The sequence below is a fragment of the Suricata suricatta genome, chromosome 3 (assembly GCF_006229205.1).
Source record: "Suricata suricatta isolate VVHF042 chromosome 3, meerkat_22Aug2017_6uvM2_HiC, whole genome shotgun sequence".
NCBI classification, from domain to species: Eukaryota; Metazoa; Chordata; class Mammalia; order Carnivora; family Herpestidae; genus Suricata; species Suricata suricatta.
Window position 1 is genome coordinate 25,843,175 of NC_043702.1, and position 26,997 is coordinate 25,870,171.

At 36.6% G+C, this 26,997-nt stretch overlaps 1 protein-coding gene across 14 annotated transcripts in view; it reads right to left on the bottom strand.

Annotated features, from left to right (window-relative positions):
• MAP2 (microtubule associated protein 2) overlaps window positions 1–26,997 on the bottom strand; it is a 274,592-nt gene that overhangs the window by 52,413 nt on the left and 195,182 nt on the right. For all 14 annotated transcript variants that reach the window (XM_029933945.1, XM_029933944.1, XM_029933938.1 and 11 more), the window contains one exon: window positions 21,503–21,786. In XM_029933945.1, coding sequence (XP_029789805.1) covers window positions 21,503–21,764 — 262 coding nt within the window. In that variant the 5' untranslated portion in view covers window positions 21,765–21,786. The remainder of the gene's footprint in view (window positions 1–21,502; window positions 21,787–26,997) is intronic.

Here is a 26,997-nt window from a genome sequence, read left to right on the forward strand (position 1 = left end):
TAAAGGTAGGCCAGAGAATCAGACATTCTCCCTATAAATATCATACTTACAAAACCAACTTATAAATAATTAGATCTCTGGGCACCTGGTTGGCTCTGTTGGTTCAATGTCTGACTTTCAGTCTGTCATGACTGAACCCACGAACTGAGATCATGACCTGAGCCTAAGCCGGATACTCAACCGACTGAGCCACCCAGGCGCCCCTACAACAAATTTTTATACTCTCAATTTAGCTTAAACTAAGGAGGATCTTCTTTCAATATTACAAAAAAAAATGGAAAGAATACTTATGATTTCAAACTAATAAAATAGAGCTCATTCTTGTAGGGTTTTATCCTACGCAATTTAACTCACAGCACCACAGCTTTATAGCTAAAGGGCTTGAAGAGTAGATTGTATCTATATTCTCTCATTTTGTAGTGAAGATATGTAGGCTAGGCATGGTAACGAGATTGGTTCAAGTTCACACAGCCAATGGGGGCAAACTGAAATCAGAACCCAGGTTTCCTATTATACTGTTTTCTCTCAAGCAGCAAAACAGCAGAAGGAGTAAAGAGAAAATAACCATAAACTTCCCTAACAGTCATGTGAGAATGCCCAGTGGAAATACATAAACTCTTCTAATGGTATGAACTAAGGAAACAATCACTCTAAGTATGAAACTGCTATTCTTCAATGTACTTTGAAACTATGAAACAAGTAGTTGACCACAACTGAGCAATAACTAGGTCTCCCCATTATCTATATATCTGTATGTATGTAACCATCTGTCTATCATCTATCGACCTATCTACCTATATATCTTGTAGATAAAGTTGAATAGTGTAATAGATAACTTGCCTCACTTCCATATATTCATTTTTAATAAAATTCAGACATTTAATATCAAAGTGATTTTTAGTACTTCTAGAACCTCAGGGCTTCATAGGTAATTCAGCGTAATGGAGAGGTGGAGAAAACACTGAGGAAATTGGGACATATATAAAACTCAGGTATCTTATGCTTCATTCCTGCATTTCCCTGTTGGCATTTATGCAGAGTATAGTATCTTCTACAGCTCTTCGTACATCTTGCACTGAATTGCGCGGGTACACATGCCTTGTCTCCCTTGCTGTGTAAACGTTCCAAGTCAAGGACTCTTCCTTTAACATTGTTGCAGTCCTTGCAACTCCTCTCATTGGTCTTTACCCAGAATGAACGCTTAACAGTTTTTTTAAAAGTATGAAAAGTTAACATGAAAGATTTTTTCACGCTATTTACACAAGTTTAGAAATAACCCAGCGGCATCTGGGTAGCTCAGTCGGTTAAGCGTCTGACTTTGGCTCAGGTCATGATCTTGCACTTTCTGAGTTCGAGCCCCGCATCGGGCTCTGTGCTGACAGCTCAGAGCCTGGAGCCTGTTTCAGATTGTGTCTTCCCCCTCTCTCTGCCCCTCCCCTGCTCATGCTCTGTCTCTCTCTGTCTCTCAATAATAAATAAAAATTTAAAAAAAGAAATAACCCATGCTTATTATTATATTTACTAACTTAAACCCCCTAAATTAATCATTTACTGAAATCTTGTTTATGTCTTGATGCATTTTAAAACAGTATTTCTTAAATGAGCATCCCAGATTCTTGTGTAACCACTGATGAATTTTCCAGAGTCTGCAAATACTTAACATGAAAAAAATTTCTTAAATTGGGAAAATAGTCCAATAAAAATAATAAAAAATATCTATTGGTTTGTGTGAACGAATTATAACTGAGCAATGCTACATTGTTTCTCTTTTTGTTTGGAATTGCATTTAGAATAATTGTAATACCTTGAATCATTAGTTTATCTAATTGTGGGCTCATGAGAAGAGAACAAGGTGAACATTATACAATAAAAAATGCATTCACAGAAGATGTAGGCCAAATAACATCATGGCACACTACACAACAAAATTTCAAAATAGTTTAGAAAAAAGGGAAGGAAAAATAGAATCATTACTTTTCTCCGTTAATGTGGGCATGTCCAACCTAAATAAAAATGCGCTGTATATTAGCCACTACTGCACTTGTGAGCAATAGCTTCAGTAAAACAATAGTTTATTTTACATGATAAGTAGTGGAACATCTGAATTTTGTTGGTTGTTTCAGGTAAAATTTATTTATAAATGTATTTGAGTTTCATAGTTCAATAAGAGCTTATGAATAAGGTAATTTACATTTGTATATATTTAAGCAAAACATGTAAGAAAACAATTTAACTCAATCTTGGGAGAATTAACTATCTATTTTTCCTTAAGAGAACTTAACAGACTTTAAGAAATGCTATTTTAGAATAATCAAACAGGCTGTGTGGGAGCTAAGATAATGACATATTATCTTCAATTTTTTTGAAAGTTTAACATGCTAAAATTTTTTAAACAGGAAATATCATTGTCTAATATTAATTTCACAGTATAATAAAACATGAGCACAGGATTATCCTGGGGGACTGGTCTCGTCACTTTCAAATCTTCCTCCAAGCAAGGGCTGCCATCAGCGCAGAGGTGGAAACTTCCTCCCACCAAGGACAGATGGCCTTTTCCCAACAGAAACCTAATCAGCAGATCTCCTGGGGTGAGCTTTTCCTTAAAGCCTGGCTCCTGGGACAGGAAAAAATTCACTCAGGGTTTGAGGAAAGTTCAGAGAAGATTAATGGTAAATATGCCAAACAAACACAGAAGATAAAGGAAGAGACAAACTCAGACCTACAAAAATAAAAATGAGTTATGATTTATATGTGTATGATATATGTACAATTCCCCCATTCTACTAAATCACTCTATCCACTTATCTATCCATCAAACCATCCATCTATCCATGAAGTCTTTCTATCAGAGAGATCATTCCCTTTTATATTGTAGATTAAAAGAAGTCACATGGACTTTAATTCAGAGAAAATGTGGGTACAAACTCTAACATTGCTACTTTCTAGTTACTTCATACCAAGAAATTTACTTGGAATGGGGCACCAGGGTGGCTCATTTAGTTAAGTGGCTGACTTCAGCTCAGGTCATGATCTCACGGGTTCATGAGTTCGAGCGCTGCCTCAGACCAGAGCCTGGAGCCTACTTCAGATTCTGTGTCTCTGTCTGTCTCTGCCTCGCCCTCACTTGCATTCTGTCTCTCTCTCTCTTAAAAAAAAATAAACATTACAAAAATTTTTTAAAAAAGAAATTTACTCAGACTAGTTGGGTTTCAAACCCCTCATCCACGAAATGGAAACAATAATAGCACTTGTCTCAGAGGCTGCTGTGCAGACTCAGTTGCATAATTATACAACAGGTCTGGACCAGCAAGGAGCTCAAGACTTCCAAGGAGTTCTTCACCAAGTTGTCTCTATTTCTCCCAGTCAGACATTCTTCTAGGTCTTCTACCTTAGTGTTTCTGCTTTAAAGGAAGAGCAATGAAAGGTCCAGACCAAGTAGGCAATGACTATTACCAACATCAGATAATAGTTAATCTGCAATCATCTACGTTGATTCCAGGGACAATGTTTTTTTGTTTTGCTTTGCCTAGGGAAAAAACTTCCCTTTTATTAGAGGGAAGTAAAATCTTTGTTATTTATTTTCTGGCTTCATACACATTTTCCTGGCTGCATAGATCCTGGGCTCTAACCAGCTCTAGATTTCTGCTAGCATCCCAATTCAGGACCATCTTCTGAACAGCACTCCAAAAGGCCTGAAACCCCAGTCTTCTCCTGAGAAAAATTAGTAACACGAAAAAAATATTTTTGACATAAGAGATTAAACTACATTTCTCAGTGTTTATTTTTTCTACTTCTTTAGTCCCTTTCCTACCTAGTACCCTATTTTTTGGTTATTTTTTCTTTGATACATTATATGTATAAAATTATAAATAGGATTTAGTTGTTCATAAGATTAAGATCATAAAGATGAATCTATATTACACATAAACTGGGAAATTACATATAATTGAAAGGTAACATTGATCTTCATAGCTGAAAACATTAGCATAAATGGAAATTATTAAAGGCTCAGTTATCTTTCTTTTGAACATCTAACGTTTTCTGGTAGTGGATATTTTTAGTTTATGTTAAAAATTGTATTAGTTAAGGAGTATATCATATTTGTATTTTATTCTCACTCTGGTTAATGTCAGGTTCTCAATGTAACTAACTAACAGTACTCTTTGCATTAAAGTAAGAACCAGCAATGGAATATTATTATTTTTCAATAGTGTCATTTGGTAGTGAGATAGTTTCTGTAAGTAATATAAAAATATTTCATGAGATGGTTCTAAAGTCATATCATATCTAAATACAGTGAATGACAAGCATGATCTACTTTGGTGAGTAACTTGCCCATAAGTCAGTTTGAAGGAAAACATTAAAATCAACTTACTTAAAACAAATTTGTCTAATAATAAAAATGCTTTTGATTATAGGCTGATATAAAATAAGGGATTCAAAGATACAACCCAGGTGACAGAGCCATGGGTGGTAACATATTGTCACTTACAGATGAACACCTTTAAGTAAAAGGTAAAGTCTGTCTTAAGAACTTATTCTGGCCAATGGGGAATGGGTCAGTATTCAAAAATCAGTATCAAAGCAGTCCTTGATAGATAAAATGAATTCTGGAAAGATAATATTTTTATTGGTATTGGGGAAATAAATTGGCAGAAATATATATAGGAGGTAAATAGGTATAAGAAACTAATAAGACATGCTCTCACCTACAGAAACCTACCTGCTAATCCTCAAGAGATATCATGCTAAGCTACTTATATTTCACCTAAACAATGAATAAACATCATACGGTGATACAAATTTATTAGATACGTTGCTACCCAGGCACTTTTATTTCCCATCAATATACTGAAGCCATACAATAATACATTTTCTCAATAGGAAAGCTGGCAAAATAATGGATAAAGGTAACTTACTATCCCATTTAGACACTGCTTTGAATTCCATCAGTGTAGTTCAAATATTTTATGGTAGTAGATTGTGGTGTCAGAAAATTCTACCTTTATCTCTTACTAGTTGCAAGTGACAATCTCTCTAACCTTCAGATTCCCCATCTGTAAAGTGGGAATTAAACTGGTGTTCATCTTTTGGTGTGTTGTGGCAATTAAATGCGATGATGTGTATCAGTTGCTTATTTAAATTCTGTATCACTGGTTTAATCACTCTTGCTATCTTGCAGTCACCTAAGTCTATAATCATCATTTGACTGACAAGATATAAAGACATGAAAGTGTTTGCCATATACTGAGATAATTCTGCCATTTTCCCGCATGAGTACCCCCTCGCCTAAATCTGGAGCCACTGCCTAATAGACAGTACACCAGGTTCCTGCCATATAGTCTTTAAACTAAAATGATAAACTAAATTTTACTCATATATAGTATTACTCAATAATATGCCATACTACTCAGGATTTATATCTGTAATAACGTTTTGGTTTATTCCAAGTGCTGATTCATGTGATATCATTGCTATGTTCTTCTGGTATTTTATCATGTCAAATTTTTTAACACAGTCTCAAGGTCCTGTTTTTTGGCACATATTTCTAGTTTAGTTATTGCGTTATGTTAATCTATTGATACTGCTTGGTTGATTCATAACAAAAGCAATGGAGTTAAAACTTTCTCAGTGGTCCTGGAAAACGTCAACTTGCCTCTGAGCCACGCATGACATTGTTGGTAGACATAGAAGTTTGATTTTGAATGTGTACCCTTTGAGTTTTCATCAGGACCAGCTGTGATTACTTGAACATGCAAAGGCTCACCGATTAGATTGTGAACAAAAAATCCAAAACAAGTTGGCATATGCTTGAGAACATATTTTTGTTGATTTCTTTCAGGTTGTTAAGACAGAAGTAAGAGACACTAACAATAAATTCAACCATATGAAACATAAAAGCCAGTAAATGTTTCTGCTTTTAAGAATAACGGATATAATAATGCTGTGTTAAAAGAAACGACAAGTAAGCCTACCATACTCTTTTGAAAGAAGGAAAACAAAACAATTTTAGACAGAATGCTCCTGTCTAGAAAAGGTTTTTCTCAATAGGGTACAGAATGGTTGCCTAGGAAACGGGTGTTAATTGCTGCTGCTGATGGAAGCTAGTCAACAAGGAAAGCATTGTGTAGCTGGAAGCACTCTCTTAGACAAATACCCTTGATAAATTCATAAAAACAGGGAAAGAAAAGTTCCTTGCTTGATTTGGAGAGCAAATGGCTCCTCTGAAACTATTTCCTGTAATCAATGGGTAAAGAAGGAAATTAAAAGAGCAGATTGTTGGTTTTTTGTTTGTTTGTTTCCTCGGCACCTCAGCATTAATTAAAGAGGCCAGCATGGCATGTCCTTCCTTAGTCAGACTGACTGATCTCAGAGGGTCAGCCTTGCCAGTGCTGCAGCTGGAGGTCTTTGCATCCCAGCCTTTCCTTCCAAAGATTTCTTCTACAGATTTACTGATTAAAACAAAGATCAATTTAGTTTATGGGGGAGACATCTATTTGGGGTAAAGTAAGTTCTGAGACATTATTAATAGCATTAATAACACTTCTTCATTAAGTCCAATGAGACAGCATTAATAACATTAATAGGGAGATGAAATATCAATAAAACTAAGAGACCTTAAATAAATTCACACTTAGAGTAACTGTGGGATAAACAAAAGTTAACCGTGTGTGTAGAAATGCAGTAGTGTGTGTGTGTGTGTGTGTGTGTGTGTGTGTGTTTATGCAGGTGCCAGCACTCATATACATAAAAATCTCTCCATGGTTTTAAAGTTCCACTTACATTTGGGAACCTCAAAGACTTCGACCACCTAGAGAGAGGCTAGGATTTGGGTGAATCAATGTTCCTAGAGTTTCAAATGCTTGAGACAGAGGATATGATGGAAAAATGGAAAAGTACTCCAGGTTCCAAAATAAGTCATTGGAATATAAATTGTACACCAGGAATTGTTTTTACCAGTTACCTCTATAAACGTAGTTATTTCGTCTAGGAGAAAATGTTAGTTATGATAAAATGGTAAAAATCACCTTTTGTTCACTCCTGCTACCTCATCCCCATTAGAGGATCACTTACATAAATCTTTGGAGGCCTTGTGACCCAGAAGCATATGGAACTTAGGAACTATGTGATGGGAAAATCACTTAGTTCACAACACATCATAGGGTACAATCAGCACAAGAGGGACTGACATGCCTTTTATGTAATTATAGTTTGCTTAAACCTTCAGTCCTAACATGTTTCTAAGAATGAATGTGCAAATAGCAGCACACAACACCAACCGTATGTGCTTTCTTCTCAGCAAGTCTTTCCGGAACTATAAATGTTTTAAGTAAGTGTTCTCCATCTTCTTTCTATAACTGCCTACTTTATTTTTTGCCATTGTAACTATATAAAATATCATCCACAAATATCCTCTTTACACCAGCCCTAAAACCAGTTGGCAGACTTCAAGTCACTAATAAGTGTTTGTGGTAATTTTCAAATTATAACTGAGTTTTCAAATTATAACTTTATAATTTTCAAATTATAACTGAATATATATATATATATATATATATATATATATATATATATATATATACCAGAGCACCAAATTTCAATAATCTGTGGGCAAAGGTATGATAGAATTAATTACACTATGAAATTCTGAAAACTAAAATGCTGTGAAAATAAAACTAAAAAAAAAAAGAAGATACAGTTTTGAGCTATCTCTCTTTTATTCACTAGTAATTTTTGTGAAATAAAAGTTCAGCCACAACACAACATAATGTGGCACATTCTCTAGAAAAGTTCCAAACAAGTAAAATTGATAAGAGTTTAAGACTTTTTTCTAGGACCTCTAAGTGGCAAAATCAAGAGACTTTGCAAGACTCTTTAAGTAAGAAAATAAGTGTCAAGTCCAAAGTTATATTTGTAATTTGGTCATATTATGATAGGAAAGAAGAAAGACTTTATTAGAATTTTGAATTTCTTCATGACAAAAATTATTCTAGAAAAAAGATGACTACTTTTGTATTCTGGACTGATTAATGCATCTCATGGAAAATACTATTCAATGAATTTCTTCCCATCCACAGATATAAAAGTTTCATTATGTATAACAAACAAGGACAAGTAATAGTAACTTCAAAGTTTTCTTCAGAAATTTGCAAATAACATACACATTCTACTTTAGAAAATACCTCTTAGAAATCTGTTGAAATAAAATTGTACATTGATAATTCTGCTTCAGTGTTATTTACCATGTCAATCTAGATCTCGTCTGTATATTGGTTTCATTGTTACCAAGTATATTTCTAGAAATACTTGCAAATTGTGGGTGCCATCTGTATCATACTTAAACCAGCCAAAGACATTGGAGCTTTATGTCTGAATGTAAATGTCTAGAAAGCAGAAAACTGTAACTGATTATGGGACTAGCTCTCGTTGTTCTATTGTAGGAGCCCAGCAGAAAGAGAAAAGTAGATGGATTTTGATGGAGTGGCAGAATTAAAAAGAAAAAAAAATGTAAGAACAGGATGCTATATAGGTGGGTAGGCTGACATGAAGCAAGGCAAATGGGTTTTGCAATGGGATTGAGGTGGGATCCTGACCGTATGAGGTAGCTTCAGATAAATGCAGACAATCTGAAGAAAATGAAGAAACGAAGATTCAGGAAGCAAAGCAAAGGGCGTCCAAGGTAAGTTTTATTTTCTTCTTAATTTTGCTTAGGAAAGATCCCACTGTAACTATAAGCAATACTATGTTTAAAAATAGTTTCATTTGGCATGAAAAACACAATCCCATGTAAGGGATAGATGAGGTTTCTTCATGGTATGGTAAATCAGGTTTCATAAGCCTTCATTTTATTTTATGGCAGTCAAAATCCAATTTACTTTAAAAACTTATGAAAAGGTATATTATTTTTTTCTTGAGATATAAGAAAAAAGTCTTATTGTTTGTTAACAATAGAACAAAACTATTGTTGTAGCTTTTATTTTTTTCAAAATGAAATTATGACTTTGTTATTTCATACATGGGAGATCATGAAGAGATTGCCCAGTTCCTGGTTCTCAGAACATGCCTGAAAATATTTCTGGTTCATTTCTATTTCTCTTGAAAGTTTACCAATACCTTCTTCCCAACTTTAAGAGAGATCCTCCACCCTTCAATAATGTTTTGTTTGAGCTTATTTTGAGGTTTTATTTTCCTGAAGAAAAGTTTGCTATAGAAGTAAAAAACTTTCATGAAATCAGGGAGTTTTGTTATGTCTGCCCTGTTTTTGTTTCTTGGATAACTCTGACACGCACCATGAAATCAGAGGCATGTCTGACTTGGTCTGATAGGAAAAAGAAAGTGATTAAAAGATACAGGAAGAGAAGTATGGTTTTAATGCAACCACATGAATTAACGCACCATACTTAAAATTTTATAGAACAAAATAAAAGAACCACCTCAATATTTTAATCAAATAGATTTTCCAAAATATTTTCTAAAAAGCACATGTGGTAATTTTCACTTCTCTATAGACCAGGTGAAGAAAACCAGTTTGTATTTACATAGTTTTTTCATATTCAATGCGTCACAGAACATAAGGCAGAGGTGAAATTCACCATTATTTGGGGCACAGGAGACTCCAGTATTTCCAATTAGAATTAAAGAAATGCTCAACATTTTTAAAATTTACTTTAAAGGGGCGCCTGGGTGGCTCAGTCGGTTGAGTGTCAGGCTTCAGCTCAGGTCATGATCTCATGGTTCGTGGGTTCGAGCCTCCTGTCGGGCTCTGTGCTGACAGCTAGCTCAGAGCCTGGAGCCTATTTCAGATTCTGACCCTCCCCAGCTCGTGCTGTCTCCCTCTCTCTCTGACCCTCCCCTGCTCGTGCCGTCTCTCTCTGTCTCTCAAACAGAAAATAAAATCATTTAAAAAATTTAAAATTTACTTTAAAGAGTTAAACGTAATTTGGGAAGTTTATATTCCTTCACATTAAAATCAACAACTACTGGGGCGCCTGGGTGGCTCAGTAGGTTAAGCGTCCCGCTTAGGCTGAGGTCATGATCTCACAGTTCGTGGGTTCGAGCCCCACGTTGGGCTCTGTGCTGACAGCAACTCAGAGCCTGGAGCCTGCTTTGGATTCTGTGTCTCCCTCCACCCCCCTCTCTCTCTTGGATTCTGTGTCTCCCTCCCTCTCTCTCTGACATTCCCCTGCTGGTGCGCTCTCTCTCTCTCTCTCTCTCTCTCTCTCTCAAAAATAAATAAAAAACATAAAAAAATTTATGAAAACAACAACAACAATAAATTCAATCTTATTTGGTGATTCCAGTCCTAAGATATTAAACTATCAGTGAGGGTAGCTTCATTTTACTCCTCCTTAAACAATTAAATCCAACTAGAAAGGAAATCTGTGTCACCAAAACATTGATGCTCTTGGGAGTATTTTTTTTAATGCTTATTTATTTATTTTTGAGAGACAGAGAGAGACAGAGCATGAGTGAGGGAGGGGCAGAGAGACAGGAAGACACAGAATCTGAAGCAGGCTCCAGGCTCTGAGCTGTCAGCACAGAGCCCTACATGTGATTTGAACTCATGAACCATGAGTTCATGACTTGAGCCAAAGTCCCACTAGCCACTCAGGTGCCCCATCTTGAGCAGTACTTTTAATGTTTCATTCAGATCATATATTAAGTTCAATGTGGTCCACAGGGCATTTCAAGCACTATAATTTTCATAGGCTGGATGGCAGGTATTTCATGAGGACACTGGGATCATTGTTATACCAAATACACAAGCTTTCCCTCCTAAAATGTGACTTTTGAAAGTAGTACCTGCATTTTCTTCAAACTTAGTTCTTTGTTTTCTGATTGAAATTAAGACTTGTAAGAATTGGGTGAGAACTGACCTGGAGGAATATCTTATATGTTTGTCACCTAGGTCAAGTTAGTGCTTTATTTTCAGGGTAGGGGGGAAGCAGTTTTCCCTATGTTAGCATTTTTGTTCTGGTAAAGCTCTGAGTGAAGCAGATTTATTCCATTCTTTCCAATGGTGTGCCCACAAATCTCTAATTTGTAAGCTGATGAGAAAAAACAACAGATGATTTTTTTAAGAAAGAAAATGTACACAGCCTTTATGATAAAGCACAGCAATATGCAAAATGCAGCAAGGAGAAAAAGTATCTAAAAATTTCATTTTTAAAATTGCTTATAAAGTAATAGTAAATGATGATGATGATTCTCTCTTATGAGAGAAGTCTTATAAATATTAAAATACTTAATGATTAAAATCAGAAAACAAGTGGGAGCATCATTCTTTTTGTCATGCCAAAAAGGAAAATAAATGGGTTACAAAAAACTTTTATCATTTTTTAAAATAATAAAGCTATAGATGCATATCTAATTGAAATCAAAACATTTCCCTAAAATTAACAACTAAATATCCCTGTTATTCAGTAGAGAAATGCTGTTTATTACAAAAAAACTTCTCATTTGCAAATCATTTTATAGACTCAAAGATGAAGTAGAGAGAAAAAGGGCATTGGTGATATTTTTATTCAGGCTGACCTTCAAAAATACGATTCATCCCTCCAAGACAATACTGCTAAAGAAGGATAATAAATCTAGGACTTAGAAGATTCATTTGCTTTCAGATTCAGATTGTCTATTTGTCAGAAATAAAGTTTATGTGAGCTCCTGACCTAGAACAGTGAGGTGATTCTTACACATTACCCCCAGAGGATCAATAGGAGCATAGACTGTAAAGTTCTGTTTGCAGGATATTTCAGTGCTGTCAAGTGGACCCTACTGTTACATTGGGCTCAATTTTGCAGGAATGAGCTTGAGAATTTATTGACTGTCCATGTGTTTCTTAGCTGTTGTAGATGTTTCTTAGGTCATCTACTCTGAGTTCTCATGTTCTTTTCAGTTCATTAGTTTTTACCATCAAGAAAATATCTAATCAGGTGTCATACTGCTATCTTAATTAAGTCAAAGGTATATTTTCTTTACTCCAAATTTTCACTCCCATTTTTAGACCATGCCATCTTCCGTTATATCATTTCTTGACTTTCTTTTCACTGCAGTATTTCTGAGTTCCTACTTAATTCCTTTCTGTTCAAGCCAACGTTTCTACAGCCCTCACTCTGATTCTAGCTTCCTCTCTGTTTCTCCATTTGCTTCTTTTTATCCAGTATTTCTCCCAATACAATTATTCGCTCAAGTGCATTGCTCATACTGTGAAATAATTTTTGTAGGCCTGTTTTGCTTACACAACTCTTGATCTCAAAACATAGCATGGGTATGAACTCTTTCTCTTCTTTATATCAATTCAAAAATATTTATTAGTACTCACTAAGAAACAATCACTGCATCACATACAGAAAGGGCCATGAAGATGAATGAAGCACAGCTTCCACCTCAAAACCCTAACAACCTAGGGATGCAGACCAAAACAGTAACAAGCCCAGCAGCACGATCCATATGATGAGTGCTATTAGCAAGATATGAACATGTTACATGCAGGTGTTCAGAAGAAGAGGTTCCTTGGAGAGAATAAAATCAACATCAGTTCTGGATCCTTGACCACAGACTCTGAAAAGCTCTCCTATGGGGTTTGCACCCTTTCAAAACATTTTGCCATCTCTTGTTTCAATGCAGAACATGAATGAAACCAACGATTAGTTGGGCAAATGTAACTTGTTTTGCAAAAGAGAAGCTTGTTAGTTCACTCAGGGGAGCTGACCCTTCAAGCTAGAGTCATTTAGTGAAGAATCAGAGATGCTCGTTTCCCAACACTATCTCAATCCGGCTTTCCAAATAGAAAATTTGGACAGAAAATCTTGAATCTAATTTTCAGGCTGTTGAAGCTGAATCATACTATTAAAGATGATTTTTCTCTGAATCTTGATTCCTCTGTTATTACTCATTTTGCCTACTGTCTTCAGGTTTGAGGAGGACTAACAAAATAAGTTATAGAAAAAGACATTTTATTCTCATGTGGGGTTCTAATAACCACCTAGCATTTGCATATTTATTAAAAGTTGCGATGACAGCCTAAGACATATGTGCTCCTCTCTCTTTGCTCATCAGCTGGCTGAGTTTCGAATTGTATTTTCTATGAGTGTTGCTGAATGGTGAGTCATTCTGTGAGATGAGCCACACCGTGAGCGGGCAGCAAGCGACTCAGTGTCCTTTTCCCCTCAGGACTCACGATGCCAAGTCGGATCATGCTTTCACTACCAGATCTGCAAGGCAGCACCAGTTGTTCTGGTCATCTGCTCCTGAGATGAATTTCCAGCCTCCCCTGACAGTCAAAGCACGTGCTTTATGTAATGTGCTAAGGAGCAGTGAAGTGTGAGGGAATGAGAGGAAAAGCTTGGTACCCTGAAGCAGAAAGAGTCGCCAGGAGAGGAAAGACAGAGGAGTGATGACCAGTGACCGTGAGACACTCCCTGGCCTACTAACCGCTTAGCAACAACAGAACCAGAGCCAGGCCTTGAGGCAGTATTTGGTAGGTGGAGAGAGCTATTTTTCTTAGGCACATACAAGCAATATAGTTAATTTATATGCAAGTCATACTTAAAAATACCTTATTGACCAATGATTAATATATTCTCAAGTTATCAGAGGAATTTATTTTTTGCAAATTACTACTAAAGTGGTTCTCTTATCGTTTTTATTCTTTTGGGAGGACAGAATTTTTAAATGTTTATTTACTTATTTATTTTTTTGAGAGAGCGAAAACACAAGTGGGGGGAGGCAGAGGGAGAGGGAGATACAGAATCTGAAGCAGGCTCAAGGCTCTGAGCTGTCAGCACAGAGCTCGAAGCAGGGGTCGAACCCACCAACTGTGTGATGATGACCTGAGCCAAAGTTAGATGCTTAACCAGCTGAGACACTCAGGTACCTCTTCTGAGAACAGAATTCTTGGATATAGAACAAGAGACATAGGGAGCCTGGGAGGCTCAGTCAGTTAAGTGTCCAACTCTTGATTTCAGGTCAGGTCATTATCTCATGGTCTGTTGGTTCAAGCCCCACATTAGGCTTTGCACTAACAGCGTGTAGCCTGCTTGAGATTCTCTGTCTCCCTCTCTGCCCCTCCCCCATCAAAATACATACATAAACTTAAAAAAAAAAAAGAAATAACAAGAGACAGATAAAGCCCATACATAATGCTAATCAAAACAAAGGCTTAGGCTGTCCAAAAATAAATCCAGGAAAACTTGTTTCCATGACTGATTATTTTCATCTGCTCACTGCTAATGAAAAGGATTTGGTGGGGCATTTAGAATTCTCCCCTAAGTGGAGATTTTAAAAATCTCAAAAAAAAAAAAAAAAACCCTTAAAAAATATGATGACACTTATATGATAGCAAATTAGAAAGGAGGAAATTTGATAATGTCTTGGAAAATACAGGATCAGAAGAGAGGGGCAAGGAAGAAACTACAGTGATAATTAAATTATATTTACATTTTAAAACAAGCCAGACAGAATAATTTTACAAGTAGGTCTTAATTTTTCTCAGCTCAAATCTGTTGCACTGATTAAGATTCAAGTTCAACAAAATAATTTTTCAAAATGTCAGTGAACAAAGAGAATGATAAAACACTGTTTTTTCCTCAGTGATTGCGATTCTGATTATTATAAAACAAGATATAAAGAAATGGGACTGATTTCCACCCATCACATGAGTGGCATTTTCTGGAAGAATATACAGGGGAGTAAATGTGTATGCAAATTAATATTGGTTTTTAAATATTTTATTACATTGTGTTAGATAGAGCCTTGCTCCTCACAACTGGAAGTGTTTGTAGGCAATTAAAATTCCAAGGAACAGAATCCTATTTTAATTTGTTAAACCACTGGGTTTAATGAGAAGAAGTCTAGAGAAATCATGCTTTCCTTATATTTTGATTCAGAATTATTGGCTTGAGACAATCTCATCCTCCTTTAAGACTTTTGCTGCCGAGCAAAGATACATGCGCAGTAGATTTTTACAGGAAGAACCACCTGTACATAACTGCACATTTAAGTAAACATTATCTGGTGTCCGTATTTTCCTACACTTTGTGCAACATTTTAAGCTCTAGCTAGCAATTCGTACTATATACAAGCTATATACAAGCTCATATATATGAGCTATATATCTTACCAAGAGTCAGAGATAGAGTTCACTATTATAACGTCCACGTAAGCAAGCTCTCCATCAGGTTCAGACCCTTCTATTTACCAACAAGACAAGCCACGTTTTATGACTGACATTAATGCCCCAATCTGCTTCAAATGGTATAGAGACCACATAGGACAAAGCAAACATGACAAATACAAACCTTGTGGAATTGCTTTTTTTTTTTTTAATCAATCCTTGTCTTTCTTACTCTTTCCTGCCCCAGATGCCTAACCGTTCAAAGGAAACCACGGACAAGATCCCCATTTTGTGTACTCATCCATCGGCGCCGCCAGGCCCAGACGCTTCGCAGTGAGGCCCTGTGCTTTTCTGCAGATCCACCCTTGAATGCTAAATAACTGCACACTCCTCTCTCTGTGCAGCTCAGGGAAATGGCAGCTAGAGCAATGAGTGGTTGCCATGGCAACAAGGAAAGGAAAATCTGCAACCTCTTGTATTGTTGGGCCAGCGTGTTTATTTGCCTTGTGGGGTGGCGCAGATGGCTTTAGTCGGTGTACGGGAGACATGGCTCTGTACTCTTTTGGCTCTGCGTACATTAATATAATATCCTATACAATAAGTCATATTTTAAGTGGCATAATGACTCCTGCCATTAATTCTCAAATCTAGGAATGGAAGCAGGAAAAATGAGAGACATAAGAAAAGGCAGGTTCAAATTTTCTAAGATGAAAAAGGGAAACAGAAGCTTCAAGGTATATTCAACTCTGCACGCTGACATGAAAACCTTTTCCTCCATTATGTATTTGTAAGCCTTAACTTCTAATTTCAGCAACAACATATCTCACTATGTTGGTTCCCTGGCTGTCTAAGCTATGGGGATGGTAAAGTGCAGGGCAAGGCAAAGGCACAGCTCCCACGGTAAGCTCCGAAAAAGCAATAGTGCACCACCAGGAAGAGCTTTTAGGGACCTCACTGCCCCAGCAGGAATTGGACCTGAATAGGATCCCCGGGAAGTTGAGGAAACAAAGCAGCACCGGAGAACTGGAATGGGGGTAACTGGAGAAATGTCCTTTAATCTTTAAATTTACTCTAAGAGATGGCTGATACCAGTTTTCGATGCTCACAAAGGTCTTTACACTCTGGCGTTTCTCACTTGTGTTGAAAGCACTGTACCTTAGGATAGTCAAAATCATGAAAGCATGATTTTTTTTATGTTTATTTATTTGTTTTGAGTGAGAGAGAATCCCAAGCAGACTCCACACGGCCAGAGCAGAGCCCTATGCAGGGCTCAAACTCATGAACCATGACTTCACGACCTGAGCTAAAATCAAGAGTCGGATGTTTAACTGACCGAGTCACCCAGGTGGCCCACAAAAGCATGATTTTAAGTGCTTCAATGTTGTGGCATCTATGCACTTCTGAGAATTGCCCCCTTTCTTGCTCCATTCATTCTAAAACCAAGACTAAAGTTAGGATTTTCTGCCATGCTTAAAGGTACAGGGAAGTGGCTATTCTGCAACAGAAGGCTCTGACTGCTAACAGCGGCAGCTGGCAGTGCTGTTCTGAATCTGGCAGTGCGGGGGAGTGGGAGTGCATGGGTCTATGCAGCTGGAGACCTGGAGCCTGGCTGTGGTCATGTGATCACGGATGGGTGACTACATCAGTGAAGAGGAGGACTGAAAGGTGGTCTTACTTACTGGTCTCTTCCAGTTATTTTGATAGGAATGCTAATATGATACAGAAGATAAGAAACTTAAAGATGTGGCTCCTAGAGGTGCCTGGGTGGCTCAGTCAGTTAAGCATCTGACTTCCCAGGTCATGATCTCATAGCTCGTGGGTTCAAGCCCCACATCGGGCTCTGCACTGATGGTGTGGAGCCTGCTCTCCCTCTCTCTCTGCCCCTTCCCTGCTCATGATCACGTGCACACACTCTCTCTCTGTCTCTGTGTGTCAATAAATAAATAACAAAAAAAAATTTTTTCTAAATAAAAAAAAATGATGTGACTCCTAATTTTCAGTCAGGGTTGGAACTCTGGGGGTACCAAGTGCGGTCCTCTTCCTTTCAATAAAGATGAGGTGGGAAAGTGAGGAAAGGTTTATTACAAGCCTTTTGTGATTCATGCTTTGGAAGACAATTGAAAAATGACTGTTTTAAAAGAAACAAAAAGCAGAAAGAGACTCATACATACAGAGAATTAACTGATAGTTGCCAGAGGGAATGGGGTGAGAGGGAGGCAAAGATGGGCGAAGGGGAGAGGAAGGTACAGGCTTCCAGTTATGGAATGACTAAGTCGTGGGGCTAAAAGGTACAGCGCAGGAATAGGGTCAGTGGTGCCGTACCCGTGCTGTGTGGTGACAGATGGCAGTGATGTTTTGGGGGAATGTATCATAATGTGTAGAGAACTTGAATCACCATGTTGTATACCTAAAAATAAAGTAATTATGTGTCAGCTATACCTCAATAAAAATAAATTAATAAAATGATGGTTTTAGTTTCATTATAATAGTGGTCTTCCTAAATACTAGATTTTCAATGGTTTCTCCTTTTATTGGGGGTTGTGGGGGCTTTTGTGGCATGGCTTCTAAAAAGGTTACTTTAGTGAATAAATACAGGAAAAATTCTTAAAGTAATCAACAGTTATGCTACAATAGGTGAGTAAATAATTCTATCTACTTTTCTAGGGATTAGCTTTCAACTGTAAAAAAAAAGAGACAAAATCTAGAGGAGTAATCTGTAAAAAAACATAATTTAAAATATTATTGCCTTCTAGAATTCCTTTCTCTCCCTTTCCCAGTCTCAGCACATGAGATCAAAGATAAACTGATTATGGGCTTGTCTGTCTAAAAATTAAAAATTATTCTGGCCAGAAATGAAGATGAGCATCCAAAAGTGTAGGTAAGAGAGAATAGGGGAAGATCTTTGGTTCAGGTAAGCCCACCTGGCAACAGAGGAAGGAGAAGGGAGATGCAGTAATGGCACTGCATTTATCACGGGATCTTGTTTTTAGAGATGAATAGCAAGAAACAACCTTGAGGAAAAATTTATTTCTAAAAATGAAGAGAGGACTATAGCAAAGAAGGAAAGAAGAAAGATCTCTGGATTCAACCAGTAGTGGATTGGACACCACAACATGTAGCTGAAGATCTGATATAATTGGGAAATATGTCATGTTAACAGTATCTGGAGAAGTATCTTTTGTAAAGGAAAAATGCAATGTACTGATAGATTACATGTAAATGATAAAAGAGGAGGCTAGTATATAGCTCTCCTGGTTCTCTTTAAAATAATCACCTCAAAATATAATGCCAGCTCATATTAGTGATGCATATTATCAATGGTTAGCATTTTTAAAGACTATATTTGAGATTTAAGAACACTTCTTTTTACTGGGAATGATTTTTGAGTGTGGAACAGTTATATATAAACCACCAGTAATAAAATGTATTATTTTATTATGCTAAATTTTGGAGAAAAATCTAATTGCATATTAAACGATCACTAGAACATATTCTGTAGAAATGAGACAATATTTTACATTTTTCCTTTCCCACAGTTGTCTACATATGGCTCTTTTATGGGCTTAATCAGTTATTTCTAGAGGGAGTTTAATTTAAAAAACATCATAATTTGGATTGTACACTTCACTCTGGTGACCCACAACTGGCTGCTTACAACTTTTCTCACTATGAACATACATATAGAACTTTCGGAATCCATTTCTCAAAGGTAATACAAGATTCTCGTGATGTATGTTGAGTTGAATTCAAAATTAACGCTGGATGATCCTGAACCCATAAATTAAAAGAAACATCTATTAATCTCTTTTTAATTTATATTATCTTCTCAAGGAAGCTGGCAAGGACATACTGACATGGCAAAGAGATTTTTCTGATGCTCTTAAATATTTAATTAAGACCACTGAAAAAATGAAATAGTAAGTGATGTTGGTTCTTCATTCCTTGATCAAGCATGCTACAGGGATTCTTTTTCCTTAGTATATTACAAGCCTCTATCATCATCAGTAAGATTCAACTGGTGAGAGCCCAAGAGACAAAGCATGACTTTCAAGAGTTTTCATTCACCATTAATTTAAATAGTACTTTCCTCTTTTGAATTCATTCATTCATTCATTCACTCACTCATTCAACATTTATTGAGTCCTTGAACTGTAATGTCAGGTGTTGCAAGATATGATGATGAGAAAAATGTTGGTCTATCACATTATCTTTTGCCTTCCCCACAACTTTGCTCCTTGGATCCTCATCTCCTCATGCCTCAATTTCTTCAAAATCTCCCTGGTTAGTGCTCCTGAAACTCAGATCCCACCCTGTTCAAGCTGTATTATACTCAGCTTTAGAAAAACATTCCTTTATCGAGAGTGCCCTATTGTCCATATAGACACCACTACTGCCACCACCAATAATAACATAGTAATTAATAGATACTATTTCTTGATTCATTGACTTCGTACACTTTACTATCTCATTTAATCCTCACTGTGACCATGAAAGGCAAAAATAACATTTTCACTTCTCTTGTATCCACAGTTCCTTACTAATGGGGTATAGGTGTCTGTTGAGCATTGCACAGCTTCTCAAATACTTAAATTAGATTGGACACCGCCACTCTCCTCTCCTGGTCTGCAGGGTACTTGTTTCTTATCATAAAGATAAATCTTGAAAAGGAATGTACTGTAACTGAATGTTGAAACTGTGGACTATCTTGAGGTCATGTAGTACTTAACAGATGAGGAGTATCACTGTTTTTCCTTTGAGCATTTAAAATATTCTGCCACACCCCTGAGTTTGCTGTGACTTCTTGAGCTGTTTCTGTACACAATTTGGGAATTTTAGCCCCAAGTAATAATGATCTCTTTTCAACTTTGCCTTTTATACTTGCTCATTTGGCACAGAATACATAGTGTTTTGGTTTGAATCGTGCGCACAGGCCTCATGTCTGCTATTGGATCATCTGCTCTGTGAAGTTCAGAGACCATTCCTTGCACGTGCACTGGCACGGAGGCTAACATACCCTGCATACAGAAAGTGCTCAAGAGTCGTTTATCAAATGAGGAGACTAAAAAAAATTATACATTGTCTTCTCTTCAATTATTTGAGAAGCCTTTAATATTACCCCATTAATTTTAAATATATTTTTGAACAAAGTGCACAGTTGATCAGTGCTGCTGACTAATTGATGGAGTGCAGAAAATCAGTCTTTGAATAAGCAAGGGATGACTTTGAAGGGGGCATAGCCTTTCTTATTACTTGTAGTTTACCTACTTTTTTTGGAGTAGCATGTTAGCAAGTTACTGTGTTCAAACCCATTAAATTCTGATTATAGAAAAAACAGAAAATAATGGTGAAGAACACAGTGCAAGCGAGTGTTTCTCTATGCTGTTAACGCTGTATAATGGCTAGGCCATCAAGGAAGATATTATCAATGAGAGAATAAAGAGGACTATTGGTAGAAATTACACTTTGAAAGGAAGTGCTTAAGAGTAAGTCAAATTAAGTTCTCCTTCATGCATGTGTAATAGTAGTATTTAAAAAGCTCTCTGAGGAAGTATGAAATGGTTCCCATGTATGTGTTTCCTTCCCGCCTCTCCCCTCTTCTTCCCTTTTCTATTCTCTCTCTTTCTTTTAAGATTTTATATTTTTAAGTAATCTCTATACCCAAAGTGGGGCTTGAACTCACAACCCCAAGATCAAGAGTCACACGTTCCATGGACTGAGCCAGCCAGGTGCCCCAATCTCTCTTTTTAATTTGTTAAGACTTGGAGATAGATTCTATATTGCTTTCTGACCTAAAAAGTACATATGCTTCTAGTCAGTCAATCAGATATAGGTCTAGTTCAAAGTATTTGTGAAGTTCTCTTTCAATGAGTTAAAAGGCTGATGGTTAACTAGCAAAACACATATGCCCTGAGTGATTTGTTGATTAAAATTAAAGTGGTAAAAACTAAATAGGGAGGGGTGCCTGGGTGGCTCAGTTGGTTAAGCCTCTGACTTCAGCTCATGTCATGATCTCATAGTTTGTGAGTTTAAGCTCTATACTGGACTCTGTGCTGACAGCTTGGATCCTGGAGCTTGCTTCAAAATCTGTGTCTTTCTCTCTCTCTGCCTCTCCCATGCTCACACTCTGTCTCTCTTTCTCTTGAAAATAAATAAACATTAAAAAAAAAACTAAATAGGGAGATAAGATTAAAAATACAATTACTTTGGGGGAATGTTAGGCTACTCCCTAAGATTTTTCTCTTCTCTTACTGTTTATTCCCCTGATGGACTGGAATTTTAGTCCTTGAACTAGTGAAAGGAAGTCATCCTGGTGAATTAATTTAGTTTCAGTCTAAACAGACTTCAAAGCACAAAGCCAGCCCTGCTGACAAAGGAGCCCTTAGTTACCTGCTGTTTCTCTGTCAGCTGAGGTCAGCTCTCCGTTGATTCCATTCTCTTTGGTATCTGAATAGGTGCTCTGTGACCCATGTGCTCCAAAGGCGCCCTCTTCATCCTCTCTGTATGGGAAGCCATTGGCGCTTCTGACAAGTCCTTCCCCTGCCCCACCTTGGTCCTTGATCTCAGGTGGATGTGGATGTGCAGACGCTTCTGTTAGTTGAGCTGAGGTCCAGTGAGGCGTCTTTGCTTCATCTTTCCGATCATCTGCCATTCTTCAAACCCTGTGACCTCTCCTGGGATTAGAAAAAAAAAATTGTAGCCATCACTTTGGGGAACTATGATCTAATATTACTAAGATATGGCACACTTACAGCAAACTCAGTGGTCAGCTATGGTCAAAAACACATGCTCAATAATCCACTGTTACTATCAAGAAACAGCTGTTGTTAATACCATGGATTTTACAGATCTCTTCTGGCATATATATTCCTTTAATACATGATCATTATTAATTTACATATATATTTTTTAAACTAGTACTTGACATTTAAGTAGATATCTAACTTTCATTGAACATGATATTGTCTATACAGTAGAGTCAAGGAATCCTTCAAGATAGGAATAACCTGTAGTATGAGAAAATTGGGTAGAAAAATGTACAAAAACAAATGGCTGAGAAGAAAATGATGAATTGGGGAAAATTATTCCAAGTACTCTTTTAAACACCCTCCTACACTGTTGGTGGGAACGTAAACTGGTGCAGCCGCTCTGGAAAACAGTATGGAAGTTCCTCAAAAAACTATCAGTAGAACTTCCTTATGACCCAGCAATAGCACTGCTAGGGACTTACCCAAGGGATACAGAAGTGCTGATGCCTAGGGGCACATGTACCCCAATGTTCATAGCAGCACTGTCAACAATAGCCAAAACATGGAAAGAGCCTAAATGTCCATCACCTGATGAATGGATCAAGACGATGTGGTATATATATACAATGGAGTATTACATGGCAATGAGAAAGAATGAAATCTGGCCATTTGTAGCAAAGTGGATGGACCTCGAGGGTGTCATGCTAAGCGAAATAAGTGAGGTGGAGGACAGATACCATATGTTTTCACTCATAGGTCTAAAAGGAGAAAACCTAACAGAGGACCATAGGGAGGAGAAGGGGGAAGGAGAGTTGGGGAGAGAGAGGGATGCAAATCATGAGAGACTATTGAATACTGAAAAAGAACCAAGGGCTGAATAGTTTGACAACAAACTAATAAAAAAAAAAAGGAAAAAATAAAAACACAATTCTCAGGGCACCTGGGTGGCTAAGTCAGTTGAGCATATGACTTTGGCTAATGTCATGATCTCACGGTTCTTGAGTTCAAGCCCCACAGCAGGCTCTGCATTGACAGCTCAGTTTTCCATTTCAAAAGAATTCAATCAAACCAGAGATGTTTTCTTGGATACTGTATATTAAAAGAGAGTTGTGACTTAGTTTCTCAGCAAACTTTCATAAACCTTGTCTATGGCTTAAGAGTATACACAGATACTAAGACTTTCTCTTAGTATGAGTCCTACATAGAGAAAAGATAAAATATCATAGTATTAGACCTACATCGTACTATATAACGTTATTTCACAACTAAGTCAAATCAGCTCTGGAAAAGTTAAGTCACTGACATGTATCAGGTAGTTGTGAATTATAGTAAAGTTTGAATAAGTCACAGAGGAGGTGTTTTGTACACATTAAGTCACTGACAGATGTTGCATGGCCTTCACTTATATGCTGATACCACTACATTTAGAGATGTAGTTGATAAGAGATAATTCATTACGCAGTTCTAGAAAGCTGTTGCCAGCAATGTTGTCTTATTGATGGCCTATTGTCCCCAGACTGAGGATAATGACATATGCCATGATGGTCTCTGATGGTAACTAAGAACACTTTCTTGTTTTTGTTTGTTTGTTTTTCACTTTATGGTTTTCAAAAACAGTTAACTCAAGTAAAAACATCCAAACAAACAAACAAAATTGTTTTAAAACAAAGCTACTTCCTGTTACTAAGCACTGTTCAGAAAAATCACAAATAAACTAAGCTGTAAAGAAAGTGAGCTTTCCTGCCAGATTCTTAACAAGCATTTGTCTTTTTTTTTAGCTGAATTTCAATGCTTTCCTCAGTTCTCATTCTAGTTTTCTATTCATACCAGGAAGAGCTAGATGAGTTAGCTCATTTAAACTGATTTGACTACAATACCAAACCTACCCCTAAATTGCTTCCCATAAGGGTTCTTCTATTCATTGTCCTTAAAGAACATATTTAAAAAGTGTATAAGAAGTTTTAGCTTTCATATCATTGATTGAAGGGCTTGTGAATAAACCAGGGAGCATCCCTGTATCCCTGACAATTTGCAAAGAACTTTATCTCCAGAAGGGTCTCCTCATATGTAAAGTGAGGACAATGATGCCTAGTTTATTGTTATAAAGTTTGAACAGAAAAATATAAATGGCTTACCACAGTGCCAGTCATGCCCAGTAAATAACAGTTACTATCTCTGTTATTGTTGTTAGAATTATACTACTAGCCATTATACTCCCAAGTCCTTATATATAAAATATTTTAAGTAGTTTTCTGGATGGAGGTACAAGAGCCTGAAAACTTGGTAAGTACCATAACAAGAATTACCTGTAAATCTGTCTCCAGCTATTCTATAGGAATGAAAGAATGTGCCAAGGCAAACATGGAAAATGTCAGAGACACAGAAGCCTGATGGGGGACGTGTACCCTCAGAATTAAGCTCTGTAGGTACATATCTGAAATCTTCCCTACATCTTTTATAAAGATGATTCTGCACTGTTCTAGAGCCCATTCTTTCAGTGTCTTCCAGTCAAATATCAAAGGACCTCATTTTGGCATCAACAGATCATATTTTTTCTCAGTTTTTGTGCCATCTTCATATGTCCAATGCGCTGAAGAAATTATGTGGATTCAAATTGTCACTTTTGAATTTGGGACCCTTGGCGCTGCATCCTTTCTTTACATCCCTTGACTTCTTTACCAAAGTAGTTTAATTTAAAATTCCATATTCCTACATTGCCCAATCTATTTTGTATGCTGAGTGAATACTTGTAAATAGCAAGTTTCCCCAAAAGAAGTACATGTTAATACCACTTAAAAAAATTAGTAGGCTTTATAATTTTAGAACAGTTTCAGATTTACAGAAATATTAACCAGATAGTACAGACTTCCTATGCACCCTTGTCACTAACATCTTACCTTAGTAATGTATATTTGTTTTAATTCATTATAAAATATTAATACATTATGATTAACTAAAGTCTATAGTTCACTTAGATGATCTTAGTTTTAGCAAATGTCATTGTTTTGTCACTGTTCTAGAATTCTCTCCAGGATACATTACCTTTCATTGTCATGTCTCTTTAGATTCCTCTTGGCTGTAAGAATTTTCAGACTTTCCTTGCTTTTAATGACTTGGAAAAATACTGGTGAGGTATAGATAGTTTCTCTATTGAAGTTTGTCTGATTTTGTTTTCATGATTAGTCTTGGGTTATGTGTTTTGGAAGGAAGAAAATCAGTGGTAAAGTGCTCAAATAAGCATGAGAAATGCTGAGTTACAGGGGCATGTATAACTTGAGCTTTCTGAGAGTTTTTGATCTATGACTGGACTTTTGAATCTTAGGGATGGGCAATGATGTCCATAGCATTCCAACAAGTTCACCATAGAAAATTTTTTCTGATGCCATGTTTATTAACATGTCCAAAAGGATTTGGGAAATGCTTAGGTTTATATTTTAGCCCTTGTTTAACACCAAGAGTCCTCACCACAGATAGTCAAAGTAAATAAAACAATATAAGAACACAAACTCTCCTAGCTAAAATTGGTAGTTTTTCCCCCAAGGCTTTCTGGAAAAGATGTGTCAGTACCAAAAATCTTCACCTTGAACCTAAAAAAGCCAATGCCTTATTGGAGAGAGTATCAATTATTTATCTTAAAATTAATTATCTTAAAATGTCAAGATACTTTGTTTTCAAGAAACTAGGCATTTAAAAAGTAAACTCCTTAATGTTCAAAGATTTAGAGCTTTGGATTTTTTTTCATTAATCAGTAAAAACTAAGTTTGGAAAAAGAGCTGTCAATGCTGCTTCAATTAATATCAGAGGCACAAATACAGTGAATTAGTGACCGAAACTACATTGTCTGGCTTCCTGATGGGACCATTCAGATACTATACTTTAAAATACTTTCAGACTCATCAGATATCACTTTCTAATTTGTTAGGTATTTGAACTGTAGTCTAACTATCAAGTGAAAATCATTTGAGGACATTTCAAGCTACAATCAGCATTGCGCTGACAAAACTACTTTGACAGAAAATATGATTTGGAAAGATTTCCTTCTGCTGTACAGAAAAGTTGCTGGATTCAGAGGAGAAATTATTTAGCCATACTCACTTATAATCACAACATGGTATTATTAAAATACCACACATTCATGGTAAATTTCACCTAAATTCCTAATCTATGTTTTGAGGTCATAGATTATCTCCACCCTTCAAAATGGTTTTACAATATAGTTAAAAGTGATCACAGCCTCCTTTCATTTCTTCTTCCTGATGTATAGTCTTCCTTTACCTAAATTTCTTTGAAAACTGTGAATATAGTATTAAAGAAGATAAGCTGAGATAAACTCTAATCCTCTCCAAAATATAAAATAAGACTCATGAGGTACCAGAAATTGTATCCCATCACTACTGTGTGATGAAAAAGGCTCTACTTTCCATATTGCAGAAGATCACAGATCATAACTGCTCCTGACAGCTGAAAGCTGAGGATCTGCCACACAATCTTCTGACTTGATAATTATACTGAAAAGCTACCTGAATTCTTCCCTCTATCCCTCTTCCAAACCCTAGCTTGATAATGTGGGCAAGGAAATTACTAAGTTAAAAAGAATTGTACTAAGTCCAAGACACTGACTTCTAATTTACAAAAATTTGCAATGGGAATGTTACCAGGTAGGGCTAACCACAAGTGCCAGTATCAATGGAGATGCAGCTACTTGTAATCTGGATTTTTATTTTTCTAATTTTTATTATTATTTTTAAGTAGGTTCAGGCTCTGCACAGAGCCCAATGTGGGACTTGAATTCATGACCCTGAGATTAAAACCTAAGCTGAGATCAAGAGTTGGATGGTCAACCAACTGAGCCACCCTGGCACCCTGTAAAAGGATTTTTAAAAAAAGAGATCTGAAAGGTTCGAATTCCTCTTTATATCAGAATGAGATAATTCACTTGATTTTATCATTCCATTGCTATTGTGCTATGCACAGTTAATCTATGCTATTAAAATACACAGTTGGAAAGGAAGCTGAGAAAAGATCTTGTGCCGCCAAAAATGTCAGTCACGGACTTGAGTGGTAAGTTTCAATCTTTGCTACCATTTTTTATTTAACAATTTCTTGTTGATATTTTAAAGTTCTCTAAGAACAGAC